We start from the raw sequence: 15,113 nt of genomic DNA, 5'->3' as shown, positions 1-15,113 counted from the left end.
TAAACAAATAGAAGGAGAGAGCCACGTGAACATCCAGAGAAGGGGATCCAGGAGAGGGAAAAGGAAATAACCAAGCCCTGAGGTAGGAATGAGCAGGTCAGATCCAAGGCAGTGAGGTCAGGCCCTCTGAACCTGGGAGGCATCGTCGACTTCATGCAAAACTCCAGCCTAGGCTTTCAGAGTCTAAGGGTAATATGGTGGATCCCAAGCCCCTCTGCTCCCCACTTTGTAGAGCCTGGCATGAGGTAGCAATGACTAGAATTGGATTCTAGGTGCTTAGCCCTGCAATATCAGGGCATCACAGGTGGGAGCTGCCTCCCGCTGGGTTGCTTGGCCATAGAGCCATAGAAGGAAGCTGTCAGCCCAGAGTGCCTGCCACCTAGATACTGATGCCATTGTATGCTGCCTCAGACACCTGGAGTTAGGACGTTTTGTAGAGCCTTTTCCAGTTTTACTAATATTTTTACATTGCCTCTGTTTCTGTGCTTTTTCTTAATTCATCCACCAGGTGTCTCCCTAGTCCTTAGCTGAATTTCCCTCAGGATTGGGAATAGATGGTTTCCCTCCCACTGCTTGCAGCCTTTCAGCGGTGGGCTTCCAAGGAAGCAGGGACATTAAAGGGCCTTCACACTCCACCTCCCCTTTCCATCTCTTCTTAGCCTAGGGAAAACAAGATGGTCTGTTCTCATACCTAACTTCCGTGAGGCTCTCGAGTGATTCCTGGCACAGGTGCTGATTCCTGGGCCACATGCCCGGGCCCTCCCTGACTGGCCATTCCTCTGTGGTGTGAGCCACTCAACTCCCAAGTGGACTTAGACTCAACATATTCTCTCTACCCCCCTCCATCTCCTGTACCGTCTCCATGATTCTCTTATGTTAATGTGTGCCAGAACTCATGGAGATTTGTGAAAAATGTAGAACCTGGGCCCCATTCTCCCCCCATACTCCACCACATACATTTCTCATCCTGGAAATTTGAGGAGGGGTACAGTAATCCTCATATTTAGCAAGCCCTGGAGGAGACTGTAAAATAGGTGATTCAGAGGCACTGTCAGAAATATGCCTAAATGATGACACCTTCCCATCTCTCGTCCTCTGATATCCAGAAGTCCCAGTTTCCCTTTGGATTTGCCTGAAAGAGTCGTGAGAATGCAAGATGTTCTGAGAGGGCTGGGGAGAATCCTTTTGTAAGGCTTGGGGGAAGGTTTCTTGCTCCCTTTGGAAGCAGGGCTGCCTTGTCAGGGTCTTCCTTTCAACCTAAGAAGGGGCTTCTGGGACTGGTGGAGGGGTCTGTGGTCTCTGGAGTGTGAGAACTGTGGCCACAAATGTCTCCTGAAACATGCGGAGCAAGGCTGCTGGAAAGCTGCTCTCTGTGAGGAAGAACCTGGGGGTGGGGAGAGCTCCTCTAGGGCCTCCCTTCTTGGGGGTCTCTCCCAGACTGGCTGGAGCCAGGCCTTCCTAATCCCACAGTAATCATTCCCAGCCGTCGGCTGGTACAGGCCTCATCCAGAGCCTGTAATAGTGAATGGCAGCCGTGTCTTCCAGAGGGGCAATACCAGAGGAGTCCTACCTGGAAGGATGTGGGTTCCACATTCATGTCTCCGTGGAATGCCTGGTGGGTTCTCAGGAGATCCTTTAGAGGTTTCCAGTAGGGGACCTTTGTTAGGTCTCTGTGAACTGGGAATAGAGGGATAGATACAGATTAGCCTGTTTGTCTTGCCCCACCCTTCTAGTAGACACCCCCACACAGCACAAACCAGAATGATGGGGACGGGAAGCCAATAAGCCCCCAGCCCCACTCCCTGTGCAAACACATTCTACTCCATGCCTGCCTTAAACACCCCATGTCATGACCGGGGCCCACTCTATTCAGATCCCCTGGATTCTAGAAAGCAGTGGAGGGTCCCTAGGGCCTATGCAGATTTCCTGGGACAGGACTGGTCTGCCTACAGCCAACTGGATGGTAAGAATCTCCCTGACTCACAGGTTCGGTGGATTGGGAAGAAAAAACATTTCAAAAAAATCTCCCTGAGAATTCAGGAAAGGCCTGGCTGAGCCGGGTCCAGTTGGATCTGCAGCCCTGTCCTCTGATGGACAGTGTGTGTCACACTTGGCTGTGAGGGGTCAGCTTTGGTCCTCCAGCAGCTTCCTCTCTGCTGTGGATGGGTTTCAGAAGCCACAACTCACCGAGGTCTGCAGCCCATATGGCCCAGATACCTGTAGACCTACCCACATGCTGCCTTGAGTGCCATGGCGGGAGGGAGCCCTTGGGGCCTCCTTGCAGTACAGGCCAACTTCCTGTTTGTGCCTGTGGCTGGGACTTGATGAGTCTAAGAGAAGCCCAGCCATGCCCCCTGGGAGGTCAAAACCGGCCGGCCTGCTCACCTGGGCAGACACTTACTCCAGGGAGGGGGCTGTGCTGGTCTGCTTGGGCGGCCCCAAGTGAGGTGTGTGCATGGTGGGGATAGGTGGGAGCTACTCTGGTGAAACTCAAGTCTTTGTGTGCTTCCCAGGGGTTTTCCCTGTACTTGGGGATTGGGCCCAGAGTGGACTGGTTGGGCTCCCAACCGAGCAGGGAGAGTGTTGGAGTCAGGCTCTATAGGCAGCTTAGTTAAGGCAGCCAGGTAGCAGAATTCTCGGTCACGTGATGCTCGCCCCTTTCCCCAGGTGGAAAACCAAGTCCGGTAAGCTGTGAAGTCAGAGGTCAGAGAGGCATCCTCGGCCACGGTCTAGCCACTGTTGGGCTGGGCACTGGGTCGGCTGTTGGTGGGGTGCGGGGCAGACCACTCCCCTCCCCGGGTGGGGGGCGCGGCCTGAGCCGCCCTGCCCCGCCCCGCTCTGCTCCACCAGGTCCGGCCAGGCGGGCGCCAGGAGCCCTGAGCCCAGAGTTCGGAGCGGGCTAGGGAGCCAGCGTTGTCGCGAGGAGGCGGGCGCGTTGGAGCAGGAGAGGCGCCGGAGCTGTAGCCGAGGCGCAGGTGGCGCTGGGTGAGTGGTGGGCGGCGGAGGTGCAGTAACTGCCGCCTCCCGCACATGCCTGCTCCAGAGCAAACTTTCCGCTTCTGGAGAAGCTGGGGGTGGGGATGAGGAGGGGGTCGGGCGCAGGCGAAGAGTCCGAACAGGGAAGCGACACGGAAACGCATGCCAACGGGTCCCCACACACGCGTGCACAGACCCACGCCCGCACTGGGACACGCGAACAGACATGCACTCGGAAAGGACGCGTCCAGTTGGCTACCCTTGCACTCCCAGGGACAGCGCCAACCGGCGCGCGCGTACCCCCAGCGGGCAGGGCACTCTGCCGTCGCGTATTGGGTAGGGGAAAGGGGCAGCCCCGTGACCAATGACGGGGGCGGGCCGGGTGGGACGCACCCAGAGGTTCCTGCTTCCTGGCCGCCCGCAGGTGAAGACCAAGACGTAAACAGGCGCGGGGCACGTGATCGCTCTGCAGATCAGTGGCCGGTGCCCCCAAACCCACCAGTCCGGGGCGCGTTTGCTAGGTCCCAGGCCGGACGGCGTTCCATTCTCCGCCTGGAGCCGGGATAAACCCTCTCCCAGGCACCGGAGCACAGCGCCCCCTGGAGCCGGGGCGGAGCAGGAGGGCCGGGCTGCTGGGCAGGGCTGGGGTTACTCGGGTTCCTGGACGTCCTTCTTCCCAGCACATTCTTGGTGTCTACATCCCGGAGAGTTTCGGAGACAGGCCCTTGATGGCAGTGGACAGCTGCCCCTGCCTATTACCCCCAGCCCAGAGAGCAGCTGTCTGAGCGCCTGCGGGTCCCCTTCCTACCCTCACCTCCACTCCTTGTGGGATTCCGAGTCTCCTCCCCGAGAAAATTCATGAGTGTAAACGCCCCCTCAATACCGGAGTGGGCCTACCCCCCTAGCAATAGGAGGGCGAGCTCCTACCCCCAGGGAATGAGGGAGTGGGCAGTAGCTTGATGCCTTTTCCCCGCCCCACCCCCCACCCCTACACACACGCTGAGCCCAGCTGCCGCCTGAGCTGGGCAGGCTGCCAGAAAGAGGAGGAGGCTCTCGGTGCCCCAGGAGGCAGGGATCAGGGCAAGGCCAGAGGAGGGGGCTTTGCTGGGGAGAGGGGCTCAGTCTGTTCTTGTGAAGCTGAGGGTCTGGGGTGAGTCTGAGGGTGGCTGGGCTGTGTTTCCCTTTCCAGGGAAAAAGAAAGAAAAACAACCCTGTCCATAGAGCTAAAAATAGAGCTGAGAGCCGGCCAGGGCTGTGGCCTGGAGGGGGGGGATGCTCCTTCCTGGGGCCCAGACGAGCTCTGGCAGGCCTTGGCCCTAGGGGGGAGGGAGTCGTTAGGGGAGAAAGGCTGTCTTTGCCCAGGGATGCAGGCATCAACTGACCTGACCGGGTCACCGAGACCCTTAGGGGAAAGGCTGTGCTATAGGATATTTGTGAAGCACGGCGTGTGTGTAAGTTGTCTGTGTGAGTGAATGTGAACAGAGGCTGTCAATGTGTGAAAGATGGCCAGGAGACTAACTGCATTTGAGACTGTGACTGGGTGCGAAGGACTGCGAATTGTGGAAGCCTGTCCACATCAGGCCTGTGACACCGTGTCTGTGTGTGAGATGGACTGGAAGATTATGGAAAGAAGGAACGCGGTCCCACGTGACAGCTGAGACTGCTTGTGGCTGCGTGGTGAGGCTGCCTATGGGAAAGGTCGTGTGGGTGTTAGGGAAGGTCGTGTGGGTGTGCGCGAGAAGGTGAGAATATCTGCGACCCTGAGAAAGCGGAATGTTGTTTGCCGTGAAGCTGGTGTAGGTTTGGGCTATGGGCTGGGACCGGCTCGCCCTAGTTATTGTTGGAGGGCCAGGGCCGCTCCTCTCCGAGAAATGACCTCTCTTTTAACAAGTGATCCCAAGGGGAGGCCGGCCTGGGTTCGCGGGGGAAAGGGCACCATGCCGGGGAGTGGGACAGGGCCAGCGTGGTGGGGGCGGCTGGGTGTGTTCTCCGAGTCGGCCGCCAGGTGGCACCTTCTCCGCGAAGCCCAGGTTGCCGCCTGCAACCCGCCGCGGGTGGGGCAGGCGCGGACCGAGCCTCGGCCACCGTCTCACGCTAGGGCGCGGGGCGCCGGGACCCGAGAGTGGGGGGCGGCCGGCCCTCGGCCTCCTGCTTGGGACTCTGAGGCTGAGAGCGTGTCAGGGAATTTTCGCCTGAAGAAGCGGAGGGGGAGGGGCGGCCGCCGCCGCCTCGCCGGGGCTCTTTGTGCTGGAACAATGACCAGCTGCCGCCGGCCCCGGGGCCCGGGCTGGGGCGGAGGGTGACCGCCGCCGCCGCGCCGAGCCGAGCCAAGCCCCCGGACACGCAGTCACAGGGCGTCGGAAGGAGGGCTTCCGATTGCCGCCGAGCAGCCCCTACGTGCGCCCCGGCGGACTCGCGTGACGCGGGTGCCGGAGCGTGTCCACGGCCCGGGGCGGGGACGGCCCTCGGACCCTCCCCCGCGCAGCCCCGCCCACTGGCACCGGGCGGGGGCTGGCCTGGGCCGGGGGGCGCCGCGGAGGCGGAGGCGGGGCCGGGCCGGGCCGCTCAGAGTGGCGGCGTGCGGGCCGGGGCCGGGGCCGGAGCCGGGCGGCGCGCCTGTGGAGCGCTGGGGGCGGCCTGGGGCTGAGCATGGAGCAGCGCGGCGGAGGTGAGGGGGGGCCAGGGCTGGGAGGCGGCCTGGGGCGCCCCCAACTTCTGCGCGGTGGAGTCCAGCGGGGAGACGGCGTTTCCCAGCCGCCCCCACTTTTTGGAAGTGGGGCTGGCCTCTGGAGAATGGGTCGGGGCTCCCGGCTTCCCGCCGCGGAGCGGGAACTCGTGATCGCAGACTTGACCCCGCTTGACTGGTCCTTGGAGTTTGGGTGGGAGGGAGACTTTCCCCAACTCTTCAGACCCCTCGCCGGCCCTGGACTGGACGAGCTCCAGCCCTCCGCTCCCCACAGCCCGCTAAAACGGGGATGCTCCTGGGCCAGAGTGATTGCTTAGGGAGTGCTGGGGAGAATGAGGGGTTCCCATCTCCCACAGCCACAAACGCATTTCTCAAAATGGAGCCTCCACTTGCCCCTCCTTCTCTCTCGGGCTCCAAGAGCGGGAGCCGGGCCGGCTGGGCCTGGCTTTCCAGACTCCTGGCTCTGGCTCCCTGGGTGTGTGGCTCTCAGGGCCCGGCTCTGTGGCACTTTGGACTTAGGGGCCCTCAGCTCCATGGGGTTGGGGGGCCCTGGCTCACTGGGTCTGCCTGGCTTTCTCCTTGTCGGCCTGACCCTCGGGCCTCTCCGAGTCTTTGTCTCTTGGGTCCCTGTCTTTCTCTGAGTCTGTCTCCTTCCTTCAGTTTTCACTTTCTCCCTGCTCGCTGAAGTGGGGAAATACAGCAGAGGTGCCAGCCCCATGGGCCCCCTAAGTCCCTTCCCCACTGTTCTCTCCATACCCTGGAGTGGACCCAGAGAGGGGAGGGGAGGGGAAGGGGTTCTCTATCTGCTCTGCTCAGGGCTGGGACGGGTGGGGTGGTCTGAGCCCCAGCCCTGCATAGGGGCCTGTAATTGCTCCCTGTGCCTGGCTCACCCCTCCCACAGCTCCCCACAGCTCCTACCGCAGCCTGAACACCTCTTCCTGTTTCGCAGTGTCTTTTGACTTGGGTGGGAAGCAGGGCTGTGAATTTAATGGAGCTCATTCGGGAAAGAAGGGGAATAGATCAGGCAAAGGAGTTAATGTCCCACCTCTGCCCACACGCCAGAGAGGGAAGGAAAGAGGCTCCCCCCACCAACCGGTCCTCAAGCCACCCAGGCTCCCACCACTCTGGTACCTGCCTGCCCACATTTACAGGCTCTCCTGCACACCCTGGTGCACTCACCTTTCTAGTCACACACTCAGACACTTAGGAGCTCACACATACACTCATATTCTGACGAATCTGTCCAGGCACTGTCTCATCCACACACCACAAATTCACGTGTTAGATCCACATTTATAACTTTCACAGGTTTTCTAATAATGACCCCTTACCCACGTACTTTCGTAAGGTATACACATGTGAATTCACACAGGAACTCATGTATGTGAATGTACTGATAACATCAAACATTCGTAGACTCACACTCATGTTTTCACACACATTTTCATAGACACATGGTGTTCATTTCCATGCTTCTGTGCATGTAGCCACACAACAAATAACTAAATGCACACACTCCTACTCCCGACGCAATTCTCTGTCCACTTCTTGGCCCCGCTCTGCATGATGACTTCAGCAGATGCCTAAGTCCTGGTCATCAGTGGCCTCAGGACTGGGAGTAGGGAGGGGGTTCCGTGCGGAGGCTCACATCTGCTTCCTGGAAGGAGCAGGGCCTGGGGAGGTGGAGCCCTCTTGCCTGGGCTCCCTGGAAGTGAGGCTTTGGAGCAGCCGCCAAAGGTGAAGGCGGGGCATCTACCTTCCTCCCCTCAGGGTTTCTCTGGAGACCTTCTAAAGCTGTAGGGTTTCATAGAGGTAGGCAGTGGGGCAGAGCCTGTGGAGGCTCCTTTAGGCCTGACCGATCGGATGTGCAGAGCCTAGGAGTTGTCATGGAAACTGGTATGAACCTGCATCCACCTGTGGAAGGCAGGAGACCCTGAAGGACACCTGTGGACTCCCTAAGAGCTGTGGGTTTCTTATTTAGCCATCTCCACAGAGCCGCCTCTCTGGGAGAAACTGAGGCCCAGCAGGGGGAGGCAGGGCACTACCTGGCCTTGGCTCTTTGTTCCCTAATTACCATCTCAGGTGCTGATTGCAACCTTGAGGTGCCTCTGCCCAGACTGCTCTGCAATGAGGCCACCTAGCTCAGAGGGCCAGAGACCTGTGCTTTGAGCTGCTAGAGAGGGCCCCTCCCTCACCTGAGTCCTGGCCTCTGAGGAGGATACAGGATTGGGCTTGGGCCTGGGTCTTTGCTGCCAAGTGGCCCTGCAGTCATTACCCAGGCCTCCTATCCCTCTCAGCATCTCTGCTGAGTGGACTCAGTCCTCAGCCCTGTTCAGATCTGCATTGGGCAGTGTGGTCTGGGGCCCAGAGGGAATTGAGGTTCATGCCATCGCTTGAAGGGGTAGTCTTGGTGGGGATTAGGGCTTGTCGCTGATGTCAAAGAGGCATTTGGCTGAGATCAGTGGGTCAGGAGGGGTCTCAAGGTACAGGGACTCTGACACCACTGCCCTGCTTACAGGTCACCTGCGAGGCCGCTGGCCAGGCCTGAGCCTCTGCCACCATGGCCATAGTGCAGACTCTGCCAGTGCCACTGGATCCTGCTCCTGAAGCTGCCACCGCCCCGCAAGCACCAGCCATGGGCAGTGTGAGCAGCCTAATCTCAGGCCGGCCCTGCCCTGGGGGACCAGCTCCTCCGCGCCACCATGGCCCTCCTGGGCCCACCTTCTTCCGCCAACAGGATGGCCTGCTTCGGGGTGGCTATGAGGCACAGGAGCCGCTGTGCCCAGCTGTGCCCCCCAGGAAGGCTGTCCCTGTCACCAGCTTCACCTACATCAACGAGGACTTCCGGACAGAGTCACCCCCCAGCCCAAGCAGTGATGTCGAGGATCCCCGGGAGCAGCGGGCACGCAATGCCCACCTCCGTGGCCCACCACCAAAGCTCATCCCTGTCTCTGGAAAGCTGGAGAAGGTGAGGACCGGCTCTTCCTTGTGGGCCTGGGTAGAATCGGGAGCTCCTCTTGGGAAACTGGAATTTAGAAGCTTTTATAGAGGAAAGAGTGTGGGATCCAGATTCACCAGACTGGGTCCTAGTCCCAGCTCTCTCTCATTCTGGCTGTGTGACCTCAGGGAAGTCACTTAACGTGAGCCTCAGTTTCTGTAACTGAAATGAAGGTCAAATAATGCATAGCATAGTGCCTGGCACGTAGCATGTGTGCAGTAAGTGCCAGTTGCTTACATTCTGGTTATTCTGCACCAGCTATACCTTTGACTTTGGGCAAGGCCTTTCACCTTGCTGAGCTCCATTGCCTCATCTGTAATACGGGGATAGTGATAATATTTAGACAATGGGGATGAACTTTTCAATTGCTTGACACAAAGCTGACACTCAGGAGGCTTTCCGCCAGTGGCTGCAATTGTTATGACTATATGGCATTAGGGACCCTAGATGGGAGGGCAGGGAGTGTCGTAAGGGCTCTGCAAGATTGGGCAGCTTATCCCCAGTGTCACATGGCACCTCATTTCAGAACATGGAGAAGATCCTGATCCGCCCAACAGCCTTCAAGCCAGTGCTGCCCAAACCTCGAGGGGCTCCGTCCCTGCCTAGCTTCATGGGTCCTCGGGCCACCGGGCTGTCTGGGAGCCAGGGCAGCCTGACGCAGCTGTTTGGGGGCCCTGCCTCCTCCTCCTCTTCTTCCTCCTCCTCTTCTGCTGCTGACAAACCCCTGGCATTAAGTGGCTGGGCCAGTGGCTGCCCATCAGGGACACTGTCCGACTCTGGCCGAAACTCACTGTCCAGCCTGCCCACCTACAGCACCGGAGGTGCCGAGCCAGCCACCAGCTCCCCAGGCGGGCACCTGCCTTCCCATGGCTCCGGGCGAGGGGCACTGCCTGGGCCAGCCCGAGGGGCCCCTACTGGGCCCTCCCACTCAGACAGTGGCCGATCTTCCTCCAGCAAAAGCACAGGCTCCCTGGGGGGCCGTGTGGCTGGGGGGCTTTTGGGCAGTGGTACCCGGGTCTCCCCTGACAGCAGCTCCTGTGGTGAGCGCTCACCACCACCTCCCCCTCCACCCCCTTCGGACGAGGCCCTGCTGCACTGTGTCCTGGAAGGAAAGCTCCGAGACCGAGAGGCAGAGTTTCAGCAGCTTCGGGACGGTATGGACGAGAACGAGGCGACTCTGTGCCAGGTGTGGTCAGAGGCAATGATGGGGAAGGGGCATGCCAGGACATCCCAGGTCCCTGGGAATGCAAGGGGCATTTCCACTTTGGCAGGGAAGGGGGTTGGGTAGTTGTGGTTGTGAGCCCCCTGCCCTCCCCACCAGTTATCTGGCTTCATTTGTGGAGTAGCCCCTCCACCTGCTTCCACCATGAGGCATGGTGGCTCACATTTGTAATCCCAGTACTTTGGGAGGCCAAGGCAGGTGGATTGCTTAAGCTCGGGAGTTTGAGACCAGCCTGGGCAACATGGGGAAACCCCGTCTCTACTAAAAATATAAAAATTAGCTGGGTGTGGTGGTGTGTGCCTGTAGTCCCAGTTACTTGGGAGGCTGAGGTGGATCACTTGAGCCCAGGAGGAGGGGTTACAGTGAGCTGAGATCACGCCATTGCACTGCAGCCGGGGTGACAAGACTCTTTCAAAACAAAACAAAACAAAAACCTGTGGGATGGAAAGGAGTCAGAGCACAGGGATTCAAACCTTCACTGCCAAATACTGTCTTTTGGGCTTGAGCAAGTTGCCTAACTTTACTCAGCCTCCATTTCTTCACCTATAATGGGGATATTTCTAGCTCCATAGGATTATTATGAAGATTAAATAAGGCAAAAGGTATAAAGTACTTAGACTAATGCCTGGTGCCTAGGAAGTGCTATATAGGTGATTGCTTTTTTTAAAAATTTAATTTAATTTAATTTTTAGTAGAGACAGGTTTCCACCATGTTGGCCAAGCTGGTCTTAAACTCCTGGCCTCAAGTGATCCACCCGCCTGGGCTTCCCAAGGTGCTGAGATAACAGGCATGAGCCACCGCCCCCGGTCTGCCTGCTCTTGTTTTTGTTTCTGTGATCACCATAAAAGCAGTTAGTATTGTTGTTGCAATTATTATTGTTGTTTAATGGAATCCACCCTTCCTGAGCCCTCGGAAGTGGGCCGGCAGAGCAGACGGTGAGTGGGGAGTTGGGAGAACTGCCCAGGAGCCGGGTCTGTCTTCTCACCTGCAGGCATACGAGGAGCGGCAGCGGCACTGGCAGCGAGAGCGAGAGGCCCTGCGAGAGGACTGTACGGCCCAGGCACAGCGGGCACAGCGGGCCCAACAGCTGCTGCAGCTGCAGGTGTTCCAGCTGCAGCAGGAGAAGCGGCAATTGCAGGACGACTTCGCACAGCTGCTGCAGGAGCGCGAACAGCTGGAGCGGCGCTGTGCCACCTTGGAGCGGGAGCAGCGGGAGCTTGGGCCAAGGCTTGAGGAGACCAAGTGGGAGGTGGGCCAGACCAAGAGGGGGAGGGAGCAGGGTCACCTGGGGAGAGACCCTGGAAAAAGGGGCCCAGCCACACCCTCCCTCAGCCTGCCACCCCCAAAGGGCCTCCCCTTCCTCACCTCCGTGAGATGAGATTCCCCTCTGCCCCTTTCTGGGAGGGGGCGTCTCTTTGTTGGTCTGGTCTGGTGGCACGTAGCCCCGCTTCCAGCCAGCCAGTAGTAAGAACATGTTGCTTGTGGTGTGGAGGCACTATTCTAAGCATGTTAGTTACATGGAGCATGTCATTTCATCCTCCTAACAATGCTGAGGGGCTACTGTTAGTCTCCCCATTTTAGAGAAGAGTAAACTGAGGCCCAGAAAGACTGAAGCCCAAAATCTGAACCCAGGCAGTCTGGCTCCAACATCTGAGCCCTTAACCAAGAAACTGTAGTACCTCTCAAGTAGACACGTGGACACTGCCCCCTGCTGTTCCCACTCCTGCAGCACCTGCCAGCACCCAGTCCCCAGGGCTCGGTGCTGCTTCCACAGTGTCTCCTGATGCTTTGAAGACACCAGCTTTGAAGCAAAAAGATCTAGGTCTGCTTTCCACTTAGGCTACATATTAACTGTATGACCTTGGATATATCACTAGACTTGCCTTAGTGTCTCCATCTGTAAAATGGGGATAAAGATGGAAGCTCCTCTCCTGAATGCCCAGCATGATGCACAAGGCCTGTCCCCCCACCCCCAGGAGAAACCATCTCACCATCCTTTCCCACTGCTTCCCACCCCCAGGTGTGCCAGAAATCAGGCGAGATCTCCCTGCTGAAGCAGCAGCTGAAGGAGTCTCAGGCAGAGCTGGTGCAGAAGGGCAGCGAGCTGGTGGCCCTGCGGGTGGCGCTGCGGGAGGCCCGGGCTACGCTGCGGGTCAGTGAGGGCCGTGCGCGGGGCCTACAGGAGGCAGCCCGAGCTCGGGAGCTGGAGCTGGAAGCCTGTTCCCAGGAGCTGCAGCGACACCGCCAAGAAGCTGAGCGGCTTCGGGAGAAAGCCGGGCAGTTGGATGCTGAGGCGGCTGGACTCCGGGAGCCCCCTGTGCCACCTGCCACCGCTGACCCGTTCCTCCTGGCAGAGAGTGATGAGGCTAAGGTGCAGCGGGCAGCAGCCGGGGTAGGGGGCAGCTTGCGGGCCCAGGTGGAGCGGTTGCGGGTGGAGCTGCAGCGGGAGCGGCGGCGGGGTGAGGAGCAGCGGGACAGCTTTGAGGGGGAGCGGCTGGCCTGGCAGGCGGAGAAGGAGCAGGTGATCCGCTACCAGAAGCAGCTGCAGCACAACTACATCCAGATGTACCGGCGCAACCGGCAGCTAGAGCAGGAGCTGCAGCAGCTCAGCCTGGAGCTGGAGGCCCGGGAGCTCGCTGACCTGGGCCTGGCCGAGCAGGCACCCTGCATCTGCCTGGAGGAGATCACCGCTACGGAGATCTAGGGCTCTTGGCACCCAGCTCTGTAGGGAGCTCTGCCAGAGGGCAACAGCTATAGGTCCACCCAGACCCTGGGGTCCACAGAGGACCCCAAAGGCTGTGAGCCCCAGAGCCATTTGTCTCCTAGGATCCAGGCCTCTGGGCTTCTGCCAAGAATTTGGGGTGGCCCTGTGACTTGGAGGAGCAAGATCAGACCACTTGAAGGTCCCCATGTTCACTGTCACCCAGAGGCTCCTGTCACTCTGCCCATTTCACTCCCTACTGCTGCCAGTGCCACTGCCAACCCTGCTCACAGGCGCTTCCAGCCCACTCCAGCCAGGGGAGCTGGGAAGAAGGGGTTCCCTCCTCTCCACATTCCCTCCAACCCTAAAGCCAGAGAAAGCCAGATGGCACCAGCTGCTCCGGATGTGCCTGCCCACATTGGGGGACAGGGCCGGGCCTGGGCTCAGTTCCCATGTTCGAGCTCTGCAGCCTCCCTCCTGGAGTGAGGGGGCTGAAGTCAGACCAAAGGAAGAACTCAGAAATGTCTTGTTTATTTGTGTTTGTGACCAAGCAGCCTTTCCCTTCACCTAGGTTTATGGCTTCATTGTCACTTGTGTATTTTTCACACTGTAAATTTCTTGTACAAACCCAAAGAAAAAATTAAAAAGTTTTTGTTTAAAAAAATGTGAGTGTGCTGGATAAAGAGTGTAGGAACTTGTTTGACCCCCACCCCATCTATTTGCTCCCTATTCCCCTACCCCTTATAGAACGCTCGGGGAGAAAAGGTGATGGAGGAAGGACACGTCCAGTGGAAAGTCTGAGGTCTTAGTGGACCGCAATATGAAATGACCTCTCAGGGTTTGAAGGACTAGAAAAACCTTTCACCATTTTCCTTGCACAGAAAGCTGCTTGGGGCTGGGGAATGGATGCACTGACCCCTTGAGGGCCCTATCTGAGAGTCTGTATCCCTGAAGGCTTGGGCGACTCATAAAGTAAGGGCCAGCATGTGAGAAAGTGCCCACCAATCCCAAGCTCCAGACCTGGGGTTACTTGACCCCATTCCTGGCTTGAGAGATGGGGGAGCAGTGAATGCGGGTGACACAGGCTGCCCACTAGCGCCTTGTCCTTGGATGCTAAGGCAGAGCCTTAGTGACAGCTGAGGAGGGAAGAAAGTGGAAAGATGGGAGCTAACAGTGTGGCACTGGGAGGAGGCAGGGTGGGCAGGAGCCAGAGGAGAGTCCTGAGGAAGTTGGTAGGAGAGGTCCTGGGTAGCACGGTGCTGCAGTCAGTGGGAGAATCTGAGGTTAGGGGCAGGGTCATGGGATGCGTGGGGAGGATGTGGGCTTAGAATCAGGAGTCTGGGGGGCTGGGCTAGGAGTTGGCTGGAGGAGTCTGGCATCAGTGGGAGGGGTCTGGGGATTGGTGGGAGGTTCTGGGAGCCAGTGGGCAGGAACTGGAGCAGCATCAAGGGGTGGGTGGGCAGGGGAGTGGTCAGCAGGAAGGCCTCCATCAGTAAGGGCTGATGAGTCAGAGGGTGAGGGCTGTGGGCTGAGCCCGGGGACCCTGACCACAAGCTCCATGGGCTCCCGGGCCTTGTTTCGATAAGCCCGACGGATGGTGTCTACTGCACGCTGGTGGGTCACCTGCTCCAGACTCTCTCCATCCACTGCCACAAGCTCGAAGCCAGCCTAGGATGGGGAGGGAGAGTCGCATCCCTCCCTCCTCATGTCAGCCCCCACCAGCGCCCAACCTGAAGACAGAATCTTCTCACCTCCACCCGCGAGCACACTCCTCCCCCATCTGGGTGGAGGGGATGGACAATGAGACTTTTGTGCCTGGAGTCGCTGGGGGCAGGGTGGGGCATAGACAAGGGCTCTTTGTCCACTGGGGCTCAGGCTCGGGCTAGCATGAGGGGACAGAGTTTTCCCCAGGCCTGCTCATCCTGCTCACCTGAACCCCCTCACCCCAAGCCTCCTCCCACAACCTGGGCTAAACATGTCTGGCTGGAAGCTGAGCATGGCCAGCCTCACCTCCTGCCCCGTTCCAGATGTGGGCTGAGCTCCACCCACCTGCAGAGCCCCGCTGAGGAAGGCGGCACCCCCAGGGAAGATCTTCTCTATCTTCACCATGGGCTGCACCTTGGACTCGATGCCCCCGGAAATGCTAATGCCTAGTGACAGGGAGAACCACTGTGTGAGAGGGCAGCCGGAACCCACAATGCAAGCTCCCTGAGAAAACCTAGAATCCCATCCCCAAATCCAAGGCCTCAACTTCTCCCAAACCCCTAGATTCTGTTACTACACAAATCTCTACTCATTCCAAAATCCTCCACATCCCAGCTCCTCAAATCTAGACCCGACCCAACTACACTCCAACATCCCTGATTCCTTTTATTTTTTTGAGAAGGAGTCTTACTCTGTCGCCCAGGCTAGAGTGCAGTGGCGCAATCTCAGTTTGGCTCCTGAGTAGCTGGGATTATAGGTGCCCGACACCACACCCAGATAATTGTTTTGTATTTTTAATGGAAACAGGGTTTCGCTATGTAGCCC

At 58.6% G+C, this 15,113-nt stretch overlaps 2 protein-coding genes across 5 annotated transcripts in view; one reads left to right on the top strand and one right to left on the bottom strand.

Annotated features, from left to right (window-relative positions):
* The first annotated feature begins 2,850 nt into the window (after positions 1-2,850).
* On the top strand, positions 2,851-13,248 carry LZTS2 (leucine zipper tumor suppressor 2). 3 transcript variants are annotated; one of them, XM_017531226.2, is made up of 5 exons: positions 2,851-2,985; positions 8,181-8,630; positions 9,187-9,846; positions 10,875-11,132; positions 11,904-13,248. In XM_017531226.2, the coding sequence occupies exons 2-5, from the start codon at positions 8,223-8,225 to the stop codon at positions 12,585-12,587; spliced, it is 2,010 nt and encodes a 669-aa protein (XP_017386715.1). In that variant the 5' UTR covers positions 2,851-2,985; positions 8,181-8,222; the 3' UTR covers positions 12,588-13,248. The 3 variants fall into 3 exon arrangements, with proteins under 3 accessions (XP_017386715.1, XP_017386716.1, XP_017386714.1); XM_017531227.2 differs by lacking the exon at positions 2,851-2,985 and adding an exon at positions 4,315-4,653; XM_017531225.2 differs by lacking the exon at positions 2,851-2,985 and adding an exon at positions 5,518-5,644.
* The window catches only part of PDZD7 (PDZ domain containing 7), a 23,155-nt gene continuing 21,138 nt past the window's right edge, over positions 13,097-15,113 (bottom strand). Inside the window, exons 16-18 of one of the 2 annotated variants that reach the window (XM_037739518.1) lie at positions 14,634-14,734; positions 14,336-14,364; positions 14,108-14,252 (exon numbers count right to left, since the gene is read on the bottom strand). In XM_037739518.1, coding sequence (XP_037595446.1) covers positions 14,204-14,252; positions 14,336-14,364; positions 14,634-14,734 — 179 coding nt within the window. In that variant the 3' untranslated portion in view covers positions 14,108-14,203. Of the gene's footprint in view, positions 14,253-14,335; positions 14,365-14,633; positions 14,735-15,113 lie in introns of both variants that reach the window. The other variant, XM_017531217.2, reaches the window with a different exon arrangement.

Source organism: Cebus imitator, unplaced genomic scaffold (genome assembly GCF_001604975.1).
Source record: "Cebus imitator isolate Cc_AM_T3 unplaced genomic scaffold, Cebus_imitator-1.0 Scaffold71, whole genome shotgun sequence".
Lineage (NCBI taxonomy): Eukaryota > Metazoa > Chordata > Mammalia > Primates > Cebidae > Cebus > Cebus imitator.
The sequence above is the reverse complement of the archived record's forward strand: the minus strand, read 5'-3'. Positions and strand labels throughout refer to the sequence as shown.